Below are 23776 nucleotides of genomic sequence, written 5' to 3'. Positions count from 1 at the left end.
ATTTTAAATGGAACCCAAGTGAGAATGATAGTTTATAAGTTTGCCTTAAGTTGCCAGCATGCAGTTTGTGTGCCCATATGCCAGTGACTCTGCGGGGTACAATTGCTCGGGCATACCAATGCCAACACAGCACTGAATGTGTTAAAAGAAGCCAGACAGTTCTGCTTCAAGCAGCTGGTGTAACTTTCTTGGTATAAACCTTCAGAACTTTTGAATGGAAGCGTAGTGTTGCTTGCTGCCAGCAGTTTATTCCCAGTGTCTTCACATCCTCTTCTGCTGGAGCACAGAGCTTCATTTTTCAATGTTAAAAGCTAAAGAGGAAACACTATGGCACGAATTGTGCAGCAAAGCTGCTGCGGTGGAGGTTCAGCTACTGAACCGGAGTACCCGGGTTTGAACCAGGCCGCAGCTGCCATGTTTGAATGGTGACGAAACGCAAAGCCGTTTGTGTGCTGTATGATGCCAGTGCATGTTAAAAATCCCCAGAAGGTCAGAATGACTGTGGAGCCCTTCACTACAGAGCCTTTCTCTCTTCTTTCGCTCTAACCTTCCTCCTTTCTCTTACAGTGTGGTTCATGTGTAAGCTTAGAAGTGTGACAGATGCATCACGTTATAACTTAACAGGGTGAGGGTTCGAGCTAGTAGGTATGCTTTATATAGTGCAACAAGAAGACGAGGGACAGACAAATGCACTAGGCTTCCACTATTGCTTTATTTGGTGCCCACAGAATTTACACATGAAAAAATGGTACATGTGAGGTTAGACAGCATATTACGTAAGCAAAAAACAAAAACCAAACATGGAACCGTAGAAACGTGTGAATACGTTTCACCAGTTTGCGCACTGCACTGAATCTAAGAATGCAGTACCTTTTTTTTGACAGTGACAATGACCCAGCCCTATAACCTATAATTAGGGGTTGGAGTTCTCGGTTTTTATTTTCTGAGAATTCGGCTGACTTTTTTCAGTGTTTATTTGCAAATATAACTTCAGTTTTTTTTTTTTTTTTTCAGTTAATATTATTTTCTTATGAAGAAATATCGTTTTTGTTTTCAGTGAGATATAGGCACTCATGTACTGTTAAAAGTGACATAGCATACATTTTGGCTTTTTTTTTTCTTTCTTGTTGTTTTATGCACTTTTATTTAATGTACAGTTAGTCATATATACAACTAAGAACCTGGAAGAAAATGCCATTGCCATAATGAAAATTTGCATTAAGACAAAGCACTTATATAAAAGATAAATTCACATGTTTGACAAAGGAGTAACTGAAATATAATTTATTGCAATCAAATGTTTGCTTAAACCAAATCACTTAAAAAACAACCGCACTTCTCTCGGCTTGTGTTTGAGAAGTGTCACATGGCGAGAAACTGGCGGGCTTTGATCTCCGCGACTTCCTAGATACACTTGCGCTGCAAATTCTGTGGTCTGTCCTTCGCCCTTCGGAGTGCCTGCCTTGCCGCAGGCGCCCTTTCTCGAACGCTTGACATGTCTATGAGGGTCGGGAAGCAAGGCTGCCATTTTTCCTCATTCGTGAGATCATGAACAATGCCTCAAAACACTCAGCCGCTGTACTTAAACCAATGATCCCACTGTCTCACATCATGCCTCTGGATTGAACACTGTTGTAGTTTTCTCCCGTTATCGAGAGTTCGTTGGTGCATGAAAAGGTACTGACCTTTTTCGGTTTAAACCGGACCCTTTAAAATGCTTTCGGCGTACCTTTATCGATGTTTTTCGGTTTGAACCGAAAAGTCCAACCCCTATCTATAATCCCATCAACCAGTTTAAAACTTTTTAAAGAGCAACAGAGAGCTTTGAAAAAGACCTAGAGACTCGCCAAGCAGCTTTAAATTTAATCGGGTTACTTTCCAGCTAGTCATTTGACCTTTATTCATTTCTGTTTTGCAGGTTTTGAATGGTTTAGTGGGCTCACGGGACCTAAGCTTCTTCATAAGCCGTGGCCGACTGGCCTACGAATGTGTCACATGCTGTGTTTCCATCCTGCTCGAGGTGCCCCCAAGCATCCAGCCCGCCGGCAAGGTGCTGACTTTTCTCCAACACCTGTGCAAAGATCCACTCTTGTTGGACTGGCTGCGTGAAGAATTTGAACTGCACTCAGCACTGGCCGAGTTTCTGCAGAACCGGCTTGTCGAAGACAGCATGGCTATCCAGCTTCAGGTTTGTCCTTCGGCTGGACTCCCAGCCTCATCTTCTGTAAAAGCATCTAAACAGATTGTCACGGGTGGAGAACAACGAGGAAAAAGTGGTGCACTCGTTCCTGAAACACGAAGAGGACGAAGTGCACGTTGTTGTGGTTGTGCTGATTTCCGCTTGCTCTAAGTACCATATTGATTCTAAGCGCCTCTTGTTTTCTTGCTATTGCGACACTCAAAGATAGAGGGGTGCTTAGGTTGGAAAAATTCGAAATGACTCCCCTCCTTCTTTTCGCTGCAATATCTTGACTAGACAGGCACAAGAAATAACAATTTATTTGACAAACAAACTTGCCAAACAAGTTTTATGTAACGTCCTTGTTCTGACCTCTATTACAGCTCTCAAACATCTGACACCAAACCAAGCAGTGTGTGCCTGTAATGCGGATGAAATCAGCCAAGCACTGCCGATAACGGGCCACATAACATGATAGTTTATTGCGATCACTTTTGGCTTGTTTTCAGTTTTCTTTGTCACCATCTGTAAGGACACAGCAACACATGAAGCCATAGACGACACCTAAAGTAACTTCAATGATGCTGTGCCAGCTTGGGAATCTGACGACTCCTTGTGAATACATTGATGGTAGAGTGCTTTGCCAGCTGGGTGGTAGAGTGGGCAAACGAGCTTGGCAGCCTTGCATATGCTCTGTTCCTCTTAAAAGAGGGGGGGGGGGGTGCTTTCATCTGCAAAAATACAATACTTTCATATTTTCCTGTAAATGCATTCAATTTCGGTTGCATCTCGCATTACATTATCTTCCTCCAGAATGTTATGTTCCTCCAGAAACAGGCCCCGGTCCTTGTGAAGTAGCTTTTCTCTGTTTTCACTTTCGAGAGTTTCAACAAGTGACTCTTCATTACCGGTCCTAGAAGGCGAGTAAATATCGTTGGAATCCCGGCAAAGTCACGCAGCGTTTTTTCTCAGATTAAATTTCCCTTTGAAAGCCATTGGGAACCTGACGAACGAAGGAAAATTCACGTACAACCTAGCCAGGTCTGATCAAGCATGATATCTAAGTATGGTGTATATGGTATATGGAGTTTAATGTCCAAGGTAGATTCGACTGTGAGGGGTACAAAATAAGTAGTATAAGATGATGTGCATATGAATAAAAATGTTCCAGTATATTAAATAAAAACGATCAGCAGCTCGCTTAAATTTCGCTGCAAGCTATTGTGGAGGATGTTGCATTTGCGCTCGTGCACCCTATAGAGTGAAGAGAACAAAATGAGAGAATTCTTAAAAGCCTTCGTGTATATATATTAACCTGTGAATGACCTTGACACGTCTATACGATGAGATAGACTTGAAACGTTTTTTTTTTTTTTTTTTTTTTCAACCATTTGGTGGCAGCGCGCGAATGTTACCAAAAACTATACGATGAAATTCTGTCACTTAAGTTGCAGGTACAGTGAGCTAGAAATATTATTTCCAGTTCTCTATAGCTGCCAGTAATAATTGTTCTTTAGAGTGAAGGTGCTTGGAGCAGCGGAAAGCCCATTAAAAGAGTCGTCATGTGAAAAACGCACTTCCAGTCATTCATATCATTGTCCTCCTTTCATACACTAGCAATAGGCCTGGGAGTTGAAGTGTGTTGATTATTTTTTTATACATTGCACTCTCTCGTTTTCATTTAACTTAATCAGTCACTGTACGGCCACCCACCGTAGCAGCAGGCTGTTGAGGCCACGGCGAAGGAAGCCAATGCAGCTATTCACCTGGTAATTCCGGCAGTAATCTGCTCCAAAAGTGCTGAACTACTCTCCAGGCATAAACCAAACAATTCTTGCGCACAAGCGAAGCTTACGCTTCAGAATATTCGCACGCACGAACTGGTTTCGAAGGCAGCGTCGCTTGGTGCTGTGTAGGCACGCTGCACTTTTGCTTACACCCTATGTCGCCACTTTTGTTCACAAACATGACACTTGTCTATATATTACATTTCATCGTCTGGTTCTTGTTGATTTGAGAAATTTTTGCACTCTGGTATTTCTGACAGTCAGTTTTTACCAACTCATCCAACTCTTGATTATTATAGCTGTTAATGCTGGCTGTTTTTGTACGAATAGCTAGGCCGATGATCTGAACTTGAGGAGGATTTAAATTTTATTTCAGCTGTGTGGAATTTTAATTAAAAGCAGTCATTTTAATGCGATTACTGTTAATATAAACCATAAACTCGAAAAATGTATTTTAGTCGAAGAGGTGTTCGTGTGTTGTGTGATGTCAGCTCATGTTGAAGATCCCCAGCCCTCCACTAGGGCTCCTCTTTTTCTCTTTCCCCTTTCACTCTCTTCCTGTATGGTGTATCAGATGCCCACAGAGACAAGTGTGAGAGATACTGGGCCTTTCCCTTCCTGTGAACCAATTATTAGTAGGGCACCATTGTAGTGTGTAGTGTGTTGCTTCAGCTGCGCAGGCTAGAACAAGCCATCTAGACACGATGTGCTTCCTTTTGCCATTGTCCCTGTACATCAATATGGCATACGCCAAGGCTCTAGTGAATGCCGCCTCCTACAGGAGTCCTTTGTGCATTACTTTGTCACGGGTACCTTCAGGTCATCCAACTTCTTCGGGATCTTTGTTACCGGCACCAAGTGACACTGACAGACTCCAAGCTGGGATACCTCAGCAACTTTCTCTTCAAGTACATGTGAGTCAGTGGTTGAAACATTCAATTTCTGTTGTTGTTATGTGATATTCTGTTAAAGGGCTATTTGATTTTGTTTCCTAGTTAAAATGTAAAGGGCGCTAAGAGCTATGTCATAAAATCGTGGGAGCAAAGAAATTCTTTGAATCATATGAGTTTCAAATTATAACAGGGTTCGAATTTGTGAGGTTTTTATTAGTAATTGTCCATGTTTTCCCCCAGCTTTTGGAGAAAGATATTTTATGCCATTTCTACTTTTACATTCGGTGATCCACGTGGGCATTAATTCCAAGTTCTTTATTTGTGTTACTGCTTGGCTGTCACTACAGTAAAGCCCCTCTAAGCAAAGTCACTTGCACTGGCAAAAATCTTTACTCCGTCAGTAGTTTGTGGTGACATGGGCAAGAAGGTGCTATTTTTTAAATAATTGGGTGTTTACTAAACAAGTCCTACTAGTTTATAAAGGAAAAAGCCACACTTGCTGCAACTCCATTTCTTGCCAACACTGCCTCGTGCTTTGCGCTGCGCAGTGCTGCAAACTTTTCATTGTTTCATCATTTTCCTTTTCTCATTGCACTTCTACTCGTTTTTGCTTTCTGGACAGATCATGCCATCTTCTTTTCATGTTTGTGGCCAGCTTTAGTTTTTTTTTTCTTCCCTATGTGCAGCATGCTTTCCCTCATGGCTTCAAAGTCTTCATGAAGCTGGCTTGTCCTCTTAGCTAGCTAGCATGGTGGTAAAGCTATTTAAAAAAAATGCATTTTATTATTTTTATTATTATTATAAAAAAAAACATTTCTCTCTCGATTTGAAGTTGCACACATCCTGTAAAGTCATTTCATAGGAAATGCATTGCCGTGGTCAGCACCACTTTACTATGACCAACTTTTGATTTGTTTTTTATTTTTCGGACAAAAAGTGCCTATTTTTTTTAATACTGATTTCGAATGATATCGTAGTAAAAATCAACTACTCAATGTTGCCAGAACAACTGCACCACATACTAAGTCAGATTAGCACAATGAAATTTACTTGACAATGCTGCATACAAAACCAGCTGCTTGCCGGTAATAAACAATAAAAAACAATCAACAAATACAAAATACACATCCGCCACCACTGGATGCCATGTTTTCACTCAACAACCAAGCTCTTCGTTAAGAAGAAAACAAAATCATCAAGCAGGTGCTTCCATCTGGTGGCGGAGACCAAAAAAGAGCTGTGGACGAGCGCTTCTTGCCCTGGACACTCAAGAGGAGATACTGTTCAGGGAAGACGAGCAAAACACTTTGGGGACAGCTTTGCTTTGACGAGCTGAGCTTGTCCGAAACATTTATGGGTTAAGATTGTTTTTACTTTAACCAAAGAAAAACATACAATCCTCTGTGGAAGATGAACTGGTACTTAGCTTCACTTTACACTTTACTGTATCAGAATTTTTACTGTATCCAAGCTTTCTATTGCGTGTCTCTACTGTTTAACTGAGGTGTTGCTTGCTGTGAGTTTGGTCTTGAGCTTTGTTGTGCAAGGTTGCCATGAAGTTCATCATGTCCACTGCCCTATTTGATGTTTCAGGGCCTTGGAAGACCATGAACTGTTCCTGCCTTGCTTGGAGCTTCTTAACTACCTATCGTGGAGTAGCCATGCCCAGCAGTACATGAAAATAATGGTGCGTGTAATCCGTAATCTTGGTGAGTGCTTATCATCTGGAGCTTGCGGAACATCCCAAATAACCAGTCATTACTTTGAAACAAATTAGCCTGCTTTAGAAAGTTAAGGAACTAATCTGCTATGCATATATGTCTTAGCAATACGATTCCAGCCAAAATATTTCTGCTATCATTCATACAGATTCCCCGAGTCCCTGAGCGTCCTGTCCTCATCAAACCCAGGAAATGCTGTCAAGCCCTTAATAGGAAGCATAACGCGCAACATAGTAAAGGTCACAGCACAGAAACACGCCTTAGAATTCTGCTGGGTCCCTATTCATGTTGGGATCAGAGGTAATGAGTGAGGAGAACATGCGCTGCATGAGCCAGAAGCATAGAAATAAAACATGGGCATGCCACACTGGGACTGAGCCAAGTGGCAGGCTGCTTGGGAAGATGAAGCATATGAGAAACTTCACTCTTAGAGGATTGGAAATTGTGTCGACATCAGGGCCCGTATTCCTAGCTTGCATCAGAACTGTTATTTTCATCATTTTCATCCTCGTTTGTTTCGTGGAGACGCCGGAACTGGAAGCAGTGTCAACGAAACTGCCGTCCGGTTGTGCTGTTTCCACCAGTGTGGCGACTTGACGTGAGGGCGAAAACGACACTTTTGAAAACGATGCAACTCGGAATATGGGCCTAGGAATGTTCTATCGTAGTACAAATATTTTGTCGCCTGCGATCAGGACACGCACACAGTTTCTTACTGACAAAGGACGATAAACCTATTTGTGAAATGTGTGGTGATGAGCTCTTAGCAAATCACATTTTAATCGTACGCACAAGACTCAGAAGAACTGAGGAGAGGTATTTTACTGTATTTTACACTCAGCACTTCCCGTTTCGTTCACTGTTGCTTTTAGGCAATCCAGCTCTTGTCTATTTTTCACTTGCTTTTATGTTTCTCTAGAAAGCCAATGTATTAACTCTTTCTCTACCGCGCCCATTGACCATCATTAGCCCGCTAACGATTACTTCGCGCGCTGATTTTGAACCCTTTCGCATCGCTCACAGACACGCTATACTATCTAGTGTGTAGTCGGATCAGTGAATTTTTGATTTCGGCACCGTTTGCATTTTTCATGCGAAGCGGCTATTTTTGAGCGCGCTCCGAACTAGCGGCAGCGTCTCAGTCGCATGCGAGAATGGCGGCATCTGCGTCGACGACGCGTGCTTCAAAACGTTTCAAATCTGATGACTACGCACTATCTATGATCGATGTTATCGATGACCCGAGCAGGAACGACTCTGAAGATGCTGTCAATTATCGTCAGAATTCAGTTCTGACCCCGCTGACAACGAAAACCAGCCCAGAACTCTGGCGGCCGCACTCCGGCCCGCTAACGATGACTTTGCACGCAAATTTTGAGCCTTTCCACGTCGCTCACAGACACACTATGCCATATAGCGTGTAGTTGGGTAACTGAAGCTTAGAGTTTACTGCTATTTAATTTTTTCCCTCGAGGTGGCTATTTTTAAACGCGCTCCAAGTGCGCGGCAGCGTCTAAGTCTCATGTGAGAATGACTGCATCCGCATCAACGACGCACACTTTGAAACGTCTCAAATTTGACGATTCCGCACTGTCTACAACCGATTTTATTGTTGCCCCAAGCAGCAGTGACTCTGAAGATGCTGCCTTTTTGTCAGAATTCAGTTCCAACCCCGATGACGATGGAAACCAGCCCAGAACATCGGCGGCCACACTTTGTTGGCTTGTTTTGCATGTGTCTGGGACAGCTCTGGATGCTTTTTTTTTCTGTTGTTCATGTCATTCATCTCATTCCCAGGGTGTCAACGTCATTTGGGCACCATATCTTGCCTCCCGCAAAACAGGGAGTGGCGTTCTGCCCAAGAAGGCAATCGGGCATCCGTTTCGGCATGGCGCTCTGCAGCGGCCCTCGTTGATTGTTCATTATGCATCAAGAACACTATTCAATACTGAACTTCTATTTTTTCACAGGGAGTGGCCAATATAATGCTCTGCATTTTGTATATCTCAAAAAATTATTTAAAGTTTTATTGTTTCATTTACAAGTGCATTTTGTCAAGTTTCGTTCAATCTTTTTCTAAAATATGGCCTTTGGGAAATTATATTGTGTGTCACAACCCACGTCACATTCAAAGTTGACTGCCTAAAAAGGGAATCTATATTGCTTTCTTTTCGTGTATTGTATAAAATTTTAGACATGATAGTTTTTACAGAACAAAAAAATCTACTGAAACCTACAGAAAACGTCCATTTTGCCCACGGTAGGGAAAGAGTTAAGCCATCTGTAGATATCAAACCATTGCTACTTAACACAACACTCTGCATGACCTTGTGCTTGGTGCATCTTAGCCATAGCTACTTATGCATCATAAAATGTCTTCATATACCTTCGTAACAGTAGTTTCACTTTGTGTTCTTTTCTTTCTGTACCACGCAGCCCCAGCTACCAGAGTTGTGCAAGTCCCTCATTCCCAAGACCGCCTTTGACAACAGCTGTGTCGTCATGCACACACTGGCAATCTTTGCTAACCTTTCACTCGACGAGCTCGTCAGCACCAAGGTGGCTGCCCCCCTTTTTCGTGCATTTATAAGCGCGGGACTGCATGTTTTACCCGATTGCTGGTGTTGGTAAGATGCCCAGACCTGCACTTCATTCAAGTGGGACCAATCTTAAAAGATTTGCATTTTTTATCTTCTGCCCGCTAGTTTTGCAGTGAAGGCTAGACAGGAAAAGAAGCGGAGGTGCCTTTGTTTATGTGACGTGGTGTGTATTGTTCTGAGTAGTGGTGCGAGGGTGAAGGGACGAGCTGGGGGTGGTACAGGATTCGTAGGCTTGAGGTAGTCCATTCTCCACAGGAAAGGGCCAAAACCCCGTCACCTTCCATCTCCTGCCTAGTTCATTGTAGAGCTGCAGGAAGTTGTTTACGACTATGCTCTCTTTTTTTATGTTTGTGATGCAGCATTTTGAGTAGTATTATAAGAGTACAGAAAATTGGATGTGAAGCAACCTTTTTTTTTTTTTTTTTAGGTACAACAGAAAGCTTGTTGTCTAAGTGCTGAATTCTGCAAAGGCATTGAAGCGCTTTGTAGATCTTTGCAAGAAATTTTTTTATCAGCGCATGCAGCCATTTTCGTCTATCATGATACATAAGATCGTGATCAGGAATCGCTGTGGTGATTTCATGCTTGCAAAAGTGGTGTACCACTGAAAGCTGGTATCTCTTACCCCCCTGGCAGATGATTACCAGACCTTTCTAATGTAGAGTAGCGTCTTCCTCAGTTTTCACCTTCGGAGCTGTTGTGGCGCGAGGACGTTTGCCTCACAATCTAAACTTTTAGCGGGCGCACAGTGGTTACTGCTTCATCCAAAGAATGTGAAACGCTGGCTTTGTGTAATGAGAAGAATGAGAATTGACAGGCACACTTAAGAGAGTGTGAGCTCAAATAAAATATGGCAAGTAGTTAGGAAAGGAAAAAAATACTGCGCGCCTAAAGGTATTGGTGGTATTGAATCATGTGGCCATGCAGCGCGGTGGATCAATAATGGCAAGGTTTCACTACAAGATGGCGCTTTTGTTTTTTCTACACTTTTTTGATGCCAAATTGTAATTATAAATACTCCTCTCGGATATTTGAGTGTTCAGTCTGCACGTATACAGTATGAGGCAAGGTCTTTCCATTCCCACCATGATTGCATTGCTTGTTTCATCTAGTGGTCAGTCAAGTCTGAAAATACTGCCCATAGCTGGCTGTTTAGTAAACAGTCAACAATAAAGGTGTTCTGGGAGAGGGATGGTAGAAACCAGGCTACAGCACTGGACTGGCTGTTGGAAATGTATAGCTTTTTCTTTCCTTCTCTTTTATCCTTTTTTTTTTTTTTCTCTCTCTCTTTGGGTGATAGATGTTCAGCCAGTCAATCAAGACAACGCTTCAGGTCATTCTGTGCACAGTGGTCTCCAGTGACCTTGAAGCCAAGAGGATTGCAGCTGACATTTTGCAAGACCTCCTAAGCAGTCAGGAAAGGAAAGTCCATGTTCTCAAGTGAGTGTTGACCATTGCTGTGTTACTTAGGCTCATAGTTTGTTTTAGCAACAGTCACTTGGTTTATGAACTGGCACTGGTGTTTTCTTATCTATCTTTTCTAGGTACCACAAGATGCTGGTGTCCTGCGCTTCCAAGGTGGCCGAGAAGCAAGTCCAAAGGGAAGCCGAGGACTTGCGTGTAGTGAGTGACTTTGTACTGTTTGCAGTGAGCCCCCCAACAAGTTGAAGCAGTAGCAGCCCGCAGTTTTTAGATGATTGTAGTCAGGCTGTTGATGATGATGTTAATTAGCAACACCTGCAGAGCACTAAAATGCGCATATTTCGTTGACTATGTTATTTGTATAGTAATCATAATCATAAATAAATCGCTATGCTCATTCTCTGGTATGCCCGTTCCCTGGAACCAAGCAGACACTGGGGGTGCGTCAAGGCCAGAAACACCCGAAAGTGAAAGGGTTAAATTCTGCGTGGTAGGTTCCATAATTTTTAATGGTGAATTCGGCAGGGAGCTTGCACAGAGGCTGTACTGCTGAAATTTCCTTTTTCTTTTTTTTTTTTTTACATTTCAAATTATTCTTCTCTGTTCTGTAGTTGTTCATGTGCTTTCCAACCTACTGCGCATACATCGTTTTCTTGCATGTCATGTTCTCTTAACATGTGAAGATGTAGTACCATATTTGCGCTTAACCAACACAACAAAGAACATAATGCGAGAGGGCAGTTGGCACCCGGAAGAAAAAGAAAAAATTTTGATTACGATTAAAGCGGGAGCTCGCAATCATATCTCAAAATCTCAACTTTAACCATACGCTGATCTGATAAGACACAACGTGAAGTGTCACGGTCACGTGGGCCTGATGTGTGCGACACCATAGTCGCTGTCAAGCCTGCTGCCACCACTGTGCCGTCACCTGTTGCTGCTGGTAATTTGGAGTTAACACGAAATGCTTTCTCTACACTGATTTCTGCAAAAAAAAAATACTAAACCTCTCGTTACAATCTTGTAAATATAGTAATATGCAAAGAACAGGGCTGCCGGCTATCTGTCTTTCTAGTTGAAAACTGTGGCCTTCCTCTGTTCCAATTAGTTTCCATGGACTGTAGATAACTGCCGGTTTATCTGACACCCACATTTCATTTGTGACTGCTTCTCTCTGCAAGACGATTGACCTTCTGACCATCATCCTGTCGGTACCTGCGCTTCGAGAAGAATATGTCGGTCGGACGCCTAGCACGATGGAGCCACTTCTTGCCTTGCTTCTGGGTGCCATCGAGCCAAACGTTGCCTCTCTGAAGACGGCGGACACAGTCATTGGCCTGGTGACATTACTGACGGAGGTTTGTGGCATTTTTCGCATTTCTTAGGCCACTTTTCCCGCTTTGCTGCAACAGAATGCCTGTTTGAGGGGTCCACCGCAACTCACCTTTGTCAGTCGTGAGTAATAACTTAGTGATGTTTTTTTTTTATTGGAGTTGACCCTGTAATGCCCTTCATGTCACCTGTGAAACGAAGTGTAAGAGTTTGGCTAATTTTTATTTCTTTCATGTTAACATGTTTTTACACGAGGTGGCAAGCAGATGAAGCAAGGAAACAGAACATGGCCGACGGCGATGAGGAGTGACATTTAATGAACGCCCGCGATCGCTCCTGCCCACACTGCTGCCTGCTTATTCTTCCTCGTCCTTAACAGTATCATTAGCAGTGGCATCTTCCGAGTTGTTTATTGAAACAAGGCCAGAATAACAGGAGGCCTAGTGAAATAAACTTTTTGCAGAAGATAACCCTAACAACGAAACAGCGGAAAAATTTGATAATTATAATATGCTGCTTTGGCAGCAAATGGAGCCATTCATAATTTTGCTTTTTGTTAACTCTACATGCTTGTTCATTTACACCAATTTTTATCATATTCAGCCATTCAGTAATTGTCATCGAAACAATCTTAACAGCTAATTATGCATTGATTGCAATTTTTAAATCTTTCCCTCTTTTTTTTTATATCCCTTCAGTGAAGTGAGCACTAGTGAAGTAATACAGGAAGGCAGTTGCTTTAATTCCAGAGATTAAAGGCCAGGCAAATACAAGGTACTGTGTAACGAACAGTGCAAAAGGACTAGGGTGTTCTTTTTTTCTTCTTTCCTTTGTTTCCTCATCCTGGTCCTTTTGAGTGGTTCATTAAGCTAAACCCTTGACCAACTCCAGTTTTCTTTTTGATCAGGTTAAATACCTTGCTGGATGACTGCGGTTGCCCTGCAACAGTTAGCCGCCTGTTACACAGCACCTTGCCTGACCATTAAATTTGACCCGCCGAGGTGGTGCAGTGGTTAGGGCGCTTGACTGCTGTGCCCAAGGATGCGGGATCAAATCACAGCCGTGGTGGCCGCTTTTCGATGGAGACGAAAAACAAGGCACCCATGTGCTGTGCGATGTCAGTGTACATTAAGGAACCCCAGGTGTTAGAAATTTCCGGAGCCCTCCACTTGGTGTCTGTCATAGCCTGAGGCGCTTTGGGGCATTAAACCCCATAAACCAACTAACCTCCAACCACTCGTCAGTCCAGAAACATGAGCAGGGTGGTTCAGCTTGCACTGCAGGATCTCTACATGAAAGCTTCTTATTTCTGCATTTGAATAAATTGTGAAGAGGAAAAAGTGCACGAGGAACATGCCAGTCAGTGGCATCGTGATCGCTGCGCGTGCTGGACCTGACTGTGTTCGCTGCCGCTGTGTTCGCCGCTGATCTGCTCAGTCCTGCTGATCAAGTCCTGTTGATCTGCTGAATAAACCTCCCATTCTTACAAAATTAATATTGTGCTGGTACTGCATGGGTCAGCACTAGGGAACAGCTAAGAAGCAGTTAAAAATTGAGCCCTGGCTGATGCAGTGCTCATGTAGCTGATTCTGGGGACAGTGACGCTGTCAAACATTAGGTGTCAAGGCCTCTCGGGAAACAGGAGGATTGTGTATTATTGAGCATGGAACTGCTGTGCTGTCGCTTCATAGCCTGTGCTCTAGATGAGAAAGTCAAGCTGAGAAAAGCCTAGGTGACCCAGTCAGTGTGACCGCGAGTGTCCTCTCATGCATCCTGGGAGTGTCCTCTCATGTCTCTAGCCAGACAGCATCGCCGCATGAGGTCGAGAGCGTAGCTCATGCATTCTGGACTAGCATTTCTCCTCTACTTTGTGTATAGCTTATTTTTCCCTTTGTTTGAACGCATGGCTCCACAAGGTCAATGGTATTTGCTGTTTCAGTGAGGGCGAATTGCAGAGGCTTGGCTATATGCTCTTTCCACTGCTTAGGCAGCTTGTGTGTAGGGGGTTGCAAATATTGAAATTTTCAGATATAACTTAAATGCAAATATCAGGAAAAATTGGCTTTTAATATTGAATATCTGATCGTGCAAAACAAAAACTGAGAATTCACAAGGTATTTCTTAAAGAAATTGAACTGCAATTGCACAGATGTGTATACTCTGCATAAAAATCTGGTGTAAGTTTTTGTACAGGAAAGACCTTTGTGAAACCTTGGCAGAGTGTTCATATTGCTGCTGAATATAGTAAACTCTCGTTAATTCGGCTTTTAGGTGACCAGAATAAATGTCCAAATTAACCGAAAGCTCGTATTACCGAAACACCTGGAAAAAAAAACTCTGAATTGCATGAAACTGCGGTGAATTCGAAAGTTTTTCGGTGTATTCGTTAAATTTTCGACTATGCGGAAATCCCAAATGTCAATTTTTCTAATGACAAACGTATTCGATTTGTATTCGAAATTTTGAATTATTCGTTCACTTTTGTGTTTTTTCCTTCTGATAATGCACAGCACACTAGAAAATGTGTACATCTGCACCGATTGCACCGGCAAATGGTCACTGTTTATTCATATCTGTTTTTGCTCTGTTGAACATGAAAGGGGAGCAGACTTCAAGTGAGCCGTTTTAAAGCTGCGACGGTGTATGATGGCTACCTTCTTTTCCTAATTTCACCGTAGTTCTTGTACAAGCCCATACGAGAGCTCGAATGCAGAAAATGAATGGGCTGTGCCAATTTTTATACACCACTTTACTTCAGTTCGTCTTTGTGTCACATCCTACGTTCAACTGTTAACGATTGAAAGAGATTGACAAAGCAATTCATTGAGGAATTACTCGAGCTTAATGGGCGACAGGGCTCTTGGAACATCCTTCTTCACTTTTAGACTAAAAGCAATGAAAATGCACAGTCTTAATCAACTCTTTATGCTGAATTCACATATGTAGTGAGAATTCTGATGCGTCAGTTAGCATTAAAAATATTCAGCACTTTCACTCTTTTGCTTACAAAAATGGTAGAGGGAAAAAAAAGCGTTGATCTGAAAACTATTATTAATTGTGGCTACATAATACACAGTATAATGAATACAGTATAGAAACTACCTTTTGGTTAAGGTAATATAATTAGTCATTTTACAACTTGCTGAATTTTGATGTAGAGAAAAGTGATTTATGAGCCATCTAAATGGAGTGCACAAAATTAATTACCAAGAGCAAAATGAGAAATCTGTTACCAACATTGTATAGTTTAATCAGTCGGCAGCATGCTGCAATAAAAAAAAAATTATTTCTTTACCTGCTCTAGTCGCGAAGGTATCCTTCTTGTAAACTAGCTAACCATAAAAACATAGCATTTTGAGAAAATAAGGAAAAAAATGAGTGGATATGGGCTTTATGCGATGGGCTCGCACCTGATAAAATTGAATTAGTGTGCCAGGGAGTGAATAAATTAGATGGTATGCAGGAAATCGGCTGTAGATTTCCAAAGGGTCATTTTTGAAAAGTCTCTTGTTTTCGAAGTTTTTGGCCATTTTTCAACCCCCCTGAAGTAAGCATATGTGGGTAGCTAATGTAATGCAAACGCAAGATCTCTCCCATATCTCCGCAAATGAAGGAGTACTAAAACCTTATTTTTTTGGTGGCAGTCTTAAATTTTTGTGATGATGTGTAAGACATCAGTATGCACGAATCACCACGTGCTATTTGCCTATGGCTTCTTAGTAATTTTTGACCGAATTTCTTTCCTTACTTATTTTGGTTTCAGCGACTGAGTGATGGCTATAATGTCAAAGTTGTCTAGAGGTGACGTAAGGTAAATAAAAAGTAACGTTGATGTAATTGCTCTTTCCTCATTTTAATTCACTTCAATTTTTAATTCATTTTGATTCACTACCATGCTAAGGTCAGCCTGCCTCAAGAACAGGGATCACGAGTGAAGAAGCGGTAATTATATTGCAGTTTTCTTCATCCTTCACATACAGCTTTGTCGTTGTAGCTTTTGCTTGGCTATTGGAAGCGACTTTTTGAAAATGACATTTTGGAAACCTGCAGCCCATCTCATACATGCCAACTAATTTATTCACTCCATGGGCGATTCAACTTTATGAGCTGCGAACGAACTGAATGAATCCCATCTTTGCTCATTTCTTCTTGTTTTCTCAAAGCACTGTTGCAACAGTTTGCTAGTTTACAAGGAGGATATCTTCGCAGGTAGAGCAGATAAAGGAATATTTTTCTTTGCAGCATGCTCCCGAGTGATTAAACTATGCAGTGCTTGGTGGGAACAGATTTCTCATTTTTTTTGTGTCCTCTAATTTAAATGGCTCACAAACCACATTTCCCGATATCAAAATTCAACAAGTTGTAAAATGATTAATATTGCCTTAATCAAAAAAGCACTTCCTACCTTGTATTCCTTATACCGTATACTATCTAGCCAAACGTTAAGAATAGTTTTTTGATTAGTGGTTTCTCCTTCATTGTTTCTGTAAACAAAGGAGTGAAAACGTCACATATTTTTCAAACTAATTGACATATCAGAAAAGGATTACATATTTGAAATCAGCATGAAAAACCTGATTACGAGTGGGCGTTTTCATTGCATAGTGCCCCGTCATCCGTAAAAAGTATCCAGCCGTAACGGGGGCTGCAGTTCTTGTCAGGTGCGTGGATTTGGTGACACCATTCTTCTTCCCCCAGGAGATGTGCAATCAGAACCTGCTTGTGGCCCACAATGCGGCTGTTGCGGGATTCCTCAAGGCCGTGACAGTCCTGCTTCAGTCCCTGCAAGACAAGGAGCTCGACAGCCTCTACTACGCGCCAGAAATGTGCTTGGCATGCCTGCGTCTCTTTCGGGGTGAGTGCATGTGTGTCCGCCGTCAACCGTTCCCAAACTCTGGGCATAGCAGAAGGAAGGGGGACAACACAAATTCGGGCAAACGAACACTGTGCGCGTATTTATTTAATCGACATCAGCGGCCAGTGGCTCCGATTAGCCCTCGTGCAATGTGTGGCAGCCATCCAGGAAGCTTCTGTTGACCAAACCTAGCATATACAGTAGAACCCCAGCAATACGAATCCATTTGATGCAAATTTTGGGATCATACAAATTCATAAAATTCCGTAGCTGAAGTGCGTTGTGTCCAATGTGCAGAATTTTGGATGTTCCCAACACTCTCCCGCACCACTACAGATTATACGAATGTACTCATCACACCCGCAGCCTTGGGAACTGCACACTGCCCACACATCGTTGACTCCACACGCCGCAAACAAACAGTTTGCGGCACCGCCCCACGAGTCACTGCCATTGCAGTCGGCCTCTTGCGCCTTGCGCACCATTTGAAGTTTGTGGTCATGCGTGGCCCACAAATTACTGACGCTGCAGTCACCCATTGCATTATGCACATTTAACGGCAGTGCACGCGGGGGGCGTGCACAGTCCATACATCGTCGACTCCGCAGTCGCCTGCTGCGCTGTACGCACTGCGACCTGTTTGCTGCAGTGCTGCGCAGTGATTGGCAATGTCGCAATCTCCTGGCACGTTGCATGCAGTGCGAGGACCTTGCGCAGACGCGTGGCCAGCACTCCACCGACGTTGCGATTGTCTCTCCCGCTGTACATCCTGCAAAGTTCTGTTCCTGAATGCCATTCTTCGTAGGTGTAGTGACTGCGGAGTAAATTCTTTTCCTCGTCTTTCCTTCCATGTCTGTGTTTCCGCTTCATTGCAACCAGGCAACAGTGATGTGTCAGTGGTTATCGCTTTCCTTGTCCTTACGTCAACGAGGATATCATCAAGCACCTGGCCTCTTGGGATTACTTGCTGTCTATCCCTAAATGCCTGCATGCCTTAATGGGTTCAGAATGACAATCCTCGCATTACTGCAATCAATGATAAGTGGGATTGTTCATCGTGAGCACATCAGCCTAGCTGCGCAATTCTGTGCGGCATACATACATTGTTTCACACGTGGCTTGCAACGTTGCATAACCGATTCAAGTAGTACACCTGCGCAAGCGGGCTGCTCTACCACAGGTCATTTATAATACTTGAAGCCTGAGTTTTTACCAAAACATGGGGTAGTATAAACCAACATGCCTGGTTTGCCCTTAGCCAAAGCATTTTCCCTGCCGCGTTGGTGCAGGGGTTAGCATACTCGTCTACTGTGCCCAAAGATGCTCGATTGAGTCCCGGCTGCAGCAGCCACTTCTCAGCAGAGGCGAAAAGCAAGGTGCCCATATGCTTTGTGATGTCACTGCACGTTAAAGAGCCCCAGGTGGTCTTGAAATTTCCGGAGCCCTCCACTACGCCTTCTCTTATAGCCTCAGTCACTTTGGGGCGTTAAACCTCACAAACCAAAGCATTAATATATTAAACCTTGTGATTAAAATTTTCACTGGCGAAGAACCCTCTCTCGGCACGAATGGTGTCAAAGTGGATAGACGTGCAGCTGTGTTTCACTCCTCTGTAGGTGTCTGTGGGAAGCAGGGCAAGAGCCAAGCGAAGGGCAGGACGCTGGCGGGTGCATTCATTGGCCTTCGTCGCAATGAAAGATGCTTCTCGGTACTTTGGACATATGACAGGCTATATTCCGAGGCAACCACTTTGGGGTGGACTAGCTCTGACAGCATCTCAGAGCGTTTTTAAGAGAAGTGTAGCAGCTTTTGCAGATGGGGGGGAGGGGCTAAAAATTTACACCACTGCATCGCTTAGAGGGACCGCAAAACAGCATTTACTAAGGCTGGAAGAAGCACCCGAACAATATGTGTTCCATCGCTCCTCGCTGCACCACGAAAATATATTAAAGCTAGTTCCCGGTAGCCTGCGGCTGCGTTTCGATGGAGGTGAAACGAAGTGGTGTCCGGAAGTGGTGTCCGTGCGCTGTGCAATGTCAGTGCATGTTAAAAGATCCTCAGGTGGTTGAAATTACTCTGTAGCCTTCCACTACCGCACCTCTTTCTCTTTTTCCATTTCCACTCCCATCTTCCTCCCTTCCCTTATTGCACAGTTCAGGTGTCCACAGGACAAGTGTGACAGATACTGTTGCTCTCCTTTCCTGTGAACCAGTTATTTATTATTATTATTATTTAGTTCCACTAACATCAAAAATAGCTTCATGAGGGTAGGTTGGCTTTTCCGCTATACCTTTAAGTTTTATTTGGCTGTTGCTTTTTGTGCACTAGATTCAGTGACCCCATTTGCAGGTTTAGCCATTGTCTGAAGCCGCTTGGAAGGAGTTGGAGCAGTAGATGGGAAATCCACTGAGACCCTTGAAGTCTGAGTCGAAGCACGCTACCTGTAGGCCATGCAGGCAAATTCCTTGGTTAAAGTGGGGCTTCATATCTGCGTTTTGGTAGTTTTCTACATTCTATAGTTGATTCTGCTAATGGGTGCATACAACCTGAAACCATAGTCAAAGCTGCAGTGCTAGCGCGCAGATTTGCATTTTGCATAACCACGCTAAGACTGCTCATTAACCTTGTTTTTCGTTCTGCTGTTGCGTGAGTAAGATATACTACTTAGAAACAGCAGTTGCTAACTATGGGCAGTTGCACACGGCATGTGCATTACTTCGCTGAGCAGAATCTGTTTTTGATATTTTACCGTTCCAAACAACCCAGAGGCGTCAAAATTCTTCAGCTTGTAATTTTGCTTGATGATTAGCTTTTTATTTAAGTAGCTGGAATAGACTGATTTGTATCACGAAGGAAGTCTGTGTGGCGGTTGCTGCACACGTGGAGTTCTATCCTTCTGTAGTGAGTGGAGGCCTTGTGTAAGGGGAAGGGAGGTGGGTCTGGGGTGGCCAGCACTCCGGGAGAGTAGATTTGAATGGGCAGGTGATGGGCTGTGCTTTGGACGATAGAATATTCACTCTCTGAAGGTACATGCACGCACGTTCGCCAGTATTTTCACATTGTGTCGCTGTTTCTCTGCAGTTACGGGGTTTCGGAAGTGTGGTTACAGATCTGCACCTACTATGTGTTAGAGTTTCGTGTTGCCATTCCGCACATCACATATATTTTTTCCTCTCCCTTTTCCCCGTAGCTCTCATTGACTCTGGCATCTGTGGGGAGACCATCATCAAGCAGTGTCTCACAGCGGACCACATGAAGGCGCTGCTCAAGCCCTACCTCGCAAAGGATCCCCAATGCCTTCGGCCCACACGCCTGTACGTCCTCTTTTCCTCCACCTTCTCAACCATACCGCTCCTCCTTTTTTTTTCGTGAGCTATTGGAGACAAATGAGGCGCACACCAGAAAATTGCAATGCAGTCACACAAATGCTGGGGTCGTGACTGAGTAACAGTTTGTTAGCATGGGTAATACGGTCATTGCGAGTTCGAAGTTACAACTGATCCAGCACTGAAGCTTTCTCATCCTGAAGCCTCCATTTCAAATGTCTTTTTTCATTTAATGTGAGAACTTGTAACTATTTCCGCAAATATCTAGAAATATTACATGCATTCTGAATGTTTTAGTGGTTCCAAATTATTTGTTTCTGATAAGCTCGGTTTTAGCCAATCCTAGAGCCTTGTGTTCAGGTGAGATGGTGAGAGAAGACAGTTTCTTCAACATCTTGCATGAAGCAAGGTGGTGGGAGTTCATGCAAACAGCCTTAAAGGGAAACCTCCCTTTTTTTTTTTGTGCTTTTTGATTTTTCATTATTGATTGCATCACATTTGTCAGCGTCCCTCATCTCAACCTAACAAACTCTCTTTCGATATACTGTCTTGGGTTTTTAATTAGGATAAACAGCGAATGAAAACCAAAACTGGTTTTGTGGCAAGAAACGACATTCCGGTTGATGAATGAATGATGTCACATAGAGTACTGTAAAAATATCCGCATTCACAATGAATGACGGAAATAGAGATTTGAAATTATGACGTAATTCATAAAATGCCTAAAATGCCTTGATGCAGTAGAGCCTCGGTGATACGAATCTCACGAGGTCGTGACAGAAATCGTATCATCCGAACATTTGCATCATTGAAACGAAAGAAAATAATATGCAGAAGCACGAGAAGGGTAGCCGCACAGATCTGTTTACGTCTGAGAAGGTTTACTACGGTAGCGCGGTCCATAGCTCGCCACTCACAGCGCATTTCAGGGAATCGTGGCGTCGACGACGAGTGGGCCGCGAACCTATGCGGACTTGTCGTGGCTCAGAAAACAATGACGATGCCTTCGCGTACTTCTCGCAGCTCGTACAGCATGGCAGGAGATGGTAACATGTGGGCCGTGCGGTGCTCCAAACTGCTCGCGGATCGCGATCGCGGAGCCAGTGATACGCGGTCTGTGCACGCCTGCTATGTACGCCGCTGCCAGCTGCTGTGGTTGTGATGTCGGCAATTTGTGGGCCACGCACCGCTGAAAGCCTTTAGCAGCCTGAGCCTGACAGACTGTCGTGACGTCGGCAAGATGCAGGCCACGCATCACCGCAAACTGCCGGCTATAAAAAATAATTGCTTCAAGTTTAGTTATTTCCCGCGAACTTGTAAGGACTGGAACTCTCTTCCAGATTCTGCTGTTCGATCATCATCATTATCTGAATTTGTACACCATTTAGAAAATTTCATCTATGGCACTACCACAGGGTGATGAGGTTCTATTGCTGTTGTGTAGGATGGCTGTTGTTCCGATTTCTGTGTAATTCATTTTTGTTTTGTTTGTGTGTGCATTCAGAGACAATTTTTAATTGACTATTGATTTTCATCGTGTTCTATATTGCTCATTTTCGTTTTGTATTTTCCACTCCTGTTACAGCCCCTTTTGGTGGCTGACAGTATTAATAAATGAAATGAAGTGAATGAAATGATGCTTGCATACAGCGCGGCTGGCGATCGCAGAGTCAACGATGTGCTGGCAGTGCGTAGTGCTCAAGGTTGCAGTCGCAGTTCACGCTTTCGTATCATCCGTAGTGGCACGGGAGAGTGTTTGCAACATCTGAAATTTTGCACATTGTACTCAATGCGCTCCAGCCGGGGAATTTCGCAAATTCATATCAACCGGATTCGTATCACCGTGATTTTACTATACAGGCCTCAGAATTTGTTGTTCATGTGGGGAACAGGCAGTAACATGATTTATAATGTCACAAATGTAGTGTTGCCTGCAGAAATTTTGTACTGAGTCCCGCACGAAAACAGTACATTTCTAAAATTGAGTAGAGCACGAATGAACTAGAGACAAATCTCGATATAACTATCACGTAGGACCGTAAGAAATCATTCGCTATTTTGAAATATTGTTGTAATGAAAAATCTTCGACTACCGTAAAAACCCGCGTATAATACGAACCCGAATATAATACGAGGTGAAATTCTGGAGACGCGAAATGGAAAAAAAAGTTTTTACCGCATATAATACGAGAGAAAAAACAAGACATTTATTGAAATCGGACCTCACACTTCAATCACTTTCATCTTCAGCAGCGCTTTCCTCGGAAATTTCTTTGTCGGACAAATCATCCCACAGGTACTCATCTTCTGTGCCATCGAGGGCGTTTGAGATGCCGCACTTCTTAAACGAACGGCGCACAAGCTCCTCTGGGATGCTTGCCCACGCGTCCACAATCCATTTGCACAGCGTGGCTGGCGATGCTCGCTTCAGCCGCCCGGCCGGCGTCACTGCAGGCTCACCTGACCGCATCCATTCCGCGTAGCATCGCTTGACTGCGTCCTTGAAGGGTTTGTTGACACAAACGTCGAGAGGCTGAAGTTGTGAGGTCATCCCACCCGGAATCACAACAAGTTCTGTGCGGCAGTCGCTTAGCAGCCTCTTCACCGAGTCGGCCAAATGGCAACGAAACGCGTCCAGCACGAGGATGGATGGAAAGGACAACAGTGCACCGGGCCGTTCGCACCACACTGACTTCACCCAGTCGAGGACAAAATCCTCGTTCATCCAACCTTTTTCATGGCATCTCACGATGACATTCTTCGGCAGCTCCTCACCTTTCGGCATTGTCTTGCGCTTGAAGATGACATAGGGCGGGAGCTTGCGGCCGTCTGCCGTGCACGATAGCATGACTGTAACCCGCGTCTTCTCGTTTCCAGTAGACCGGATACAAACTTGTTTAGAGCCCTTCTCATGGACGGTGAGGGGCGATGGCATGTCCAGGTAAACCGGCGTCTGGTCAGCATTGCCTATTTGCCCCAGCTGAAAGTTTTTGGTCTTTCGCAAAGAAATCACGTGGCGCTGAAAAGCCACCAGCAGCTCTTCGAAGGATTCGGGCAGCTTTTGTGAAATCGAGGTTCGCCGGCGTAGCGAGAATCCAGCACGGCACATATAGCGATGTATCCAGTGCTTGCTTGCTTTGAAGGCGGAACTCGGAATTCCCTTTTCCCTTGCAAGCTCCCTAGCTTTTGCCTGCATAAGCTCTACGCTCACAGCTAGATGCGATGCTCGCTGTTCTCGTACGAACTCCGTCAGAGCGAGTTCAATTTCCGGGAATGCGCCATTCTTTGGCCCGCGAAAGCTTCTTCGCATTCCCTTGCACGCGAAAAGGGCTTCTTTCTGTCGTCGCCATCAGCGAATGCTTCCCTCGGTGACGCCAAACTGCCTCCCGGCCGCACTGTTGCCGATGTTTTCAGCAACTAAAATCACCTTTCTCTTAAAAGCAGCCGAGTACTGTTTCCGAGACCCTGGCATCTTGCTCGTTCACTTAAAGAAAAAAGCGTGCACTTTTTCGCGAACCGTGGTTTGCACGAGAGCACATGCGCTGATGCTGTGCGCACTCGACGACCCAACAACGAAGAGACGACACCTCGACGTCGTGGCCACTGCGGGGTGCGGCCACGTTAGGGCAACGAAGCCAAGCCGTAGCCGCACATCGATAAC

The 23776-nt window shown here is 43.9% G+C and overlaps 1 protein-coding gene across 1 annotated transcript in view; it reads left to right on the top strand.

The window, feature by feature from the left end:
- Positions 1-23776, top strand: part of LOC146173919 (protein CIP2A homolog) — a 58491-nt gene that overhangs the window by 10287 nt on the left and 24428 nt on the right. The window contains exons 2-10 of the mRNA XM_084584221.1: positions 1919-2188; positions 4786-4880; positions 6453-6546; positions 9017-9139; positions 10481-10620; positions 10725-10803; positions 11784-11960; positions 16633-16789; positions 19980-20103. Coding sequence (XP_084440347.1) covers positions 1919-2188; positions 4786-4880; positions 6453-6546; positions 9017-9139; positions 10481-10620; positions 10725-10803; positions 11784-11960; positions 16633-16789; positions 19980-20103 — 1259 coding nt within the window. The remainder of the gene's footprint in view (positions 1-1918; positions 2189-4785; positions 4881-6452; positions 6547-9016; positions 9140-10480; positions 10621-10724; positions 10804-11783; positions 11961-16632; positions 16790-19979; positions 20104-23776) is intronic.

The sequence above is a fragment of the Amblyomma maculatum genome, chromosome 11 (assembly GCF_055883805.1).
Source record: "Amblyomma maculatum isolate TAMU_Amacu chromosome 11, ASM5588380v1, whole genome shotgun sequence".
NCBI classification, from domain to species: Eukaryota; Metazoa; Arthropoda; class Arachnida; order Ixodida; family Ixodidae; genus Amblyomma; species Amblyomma maculatum.
Note: the sequence above shows the minus strand (reverse complement) of the source record. Positions and strands in the feature narration are given on the sequence as shown.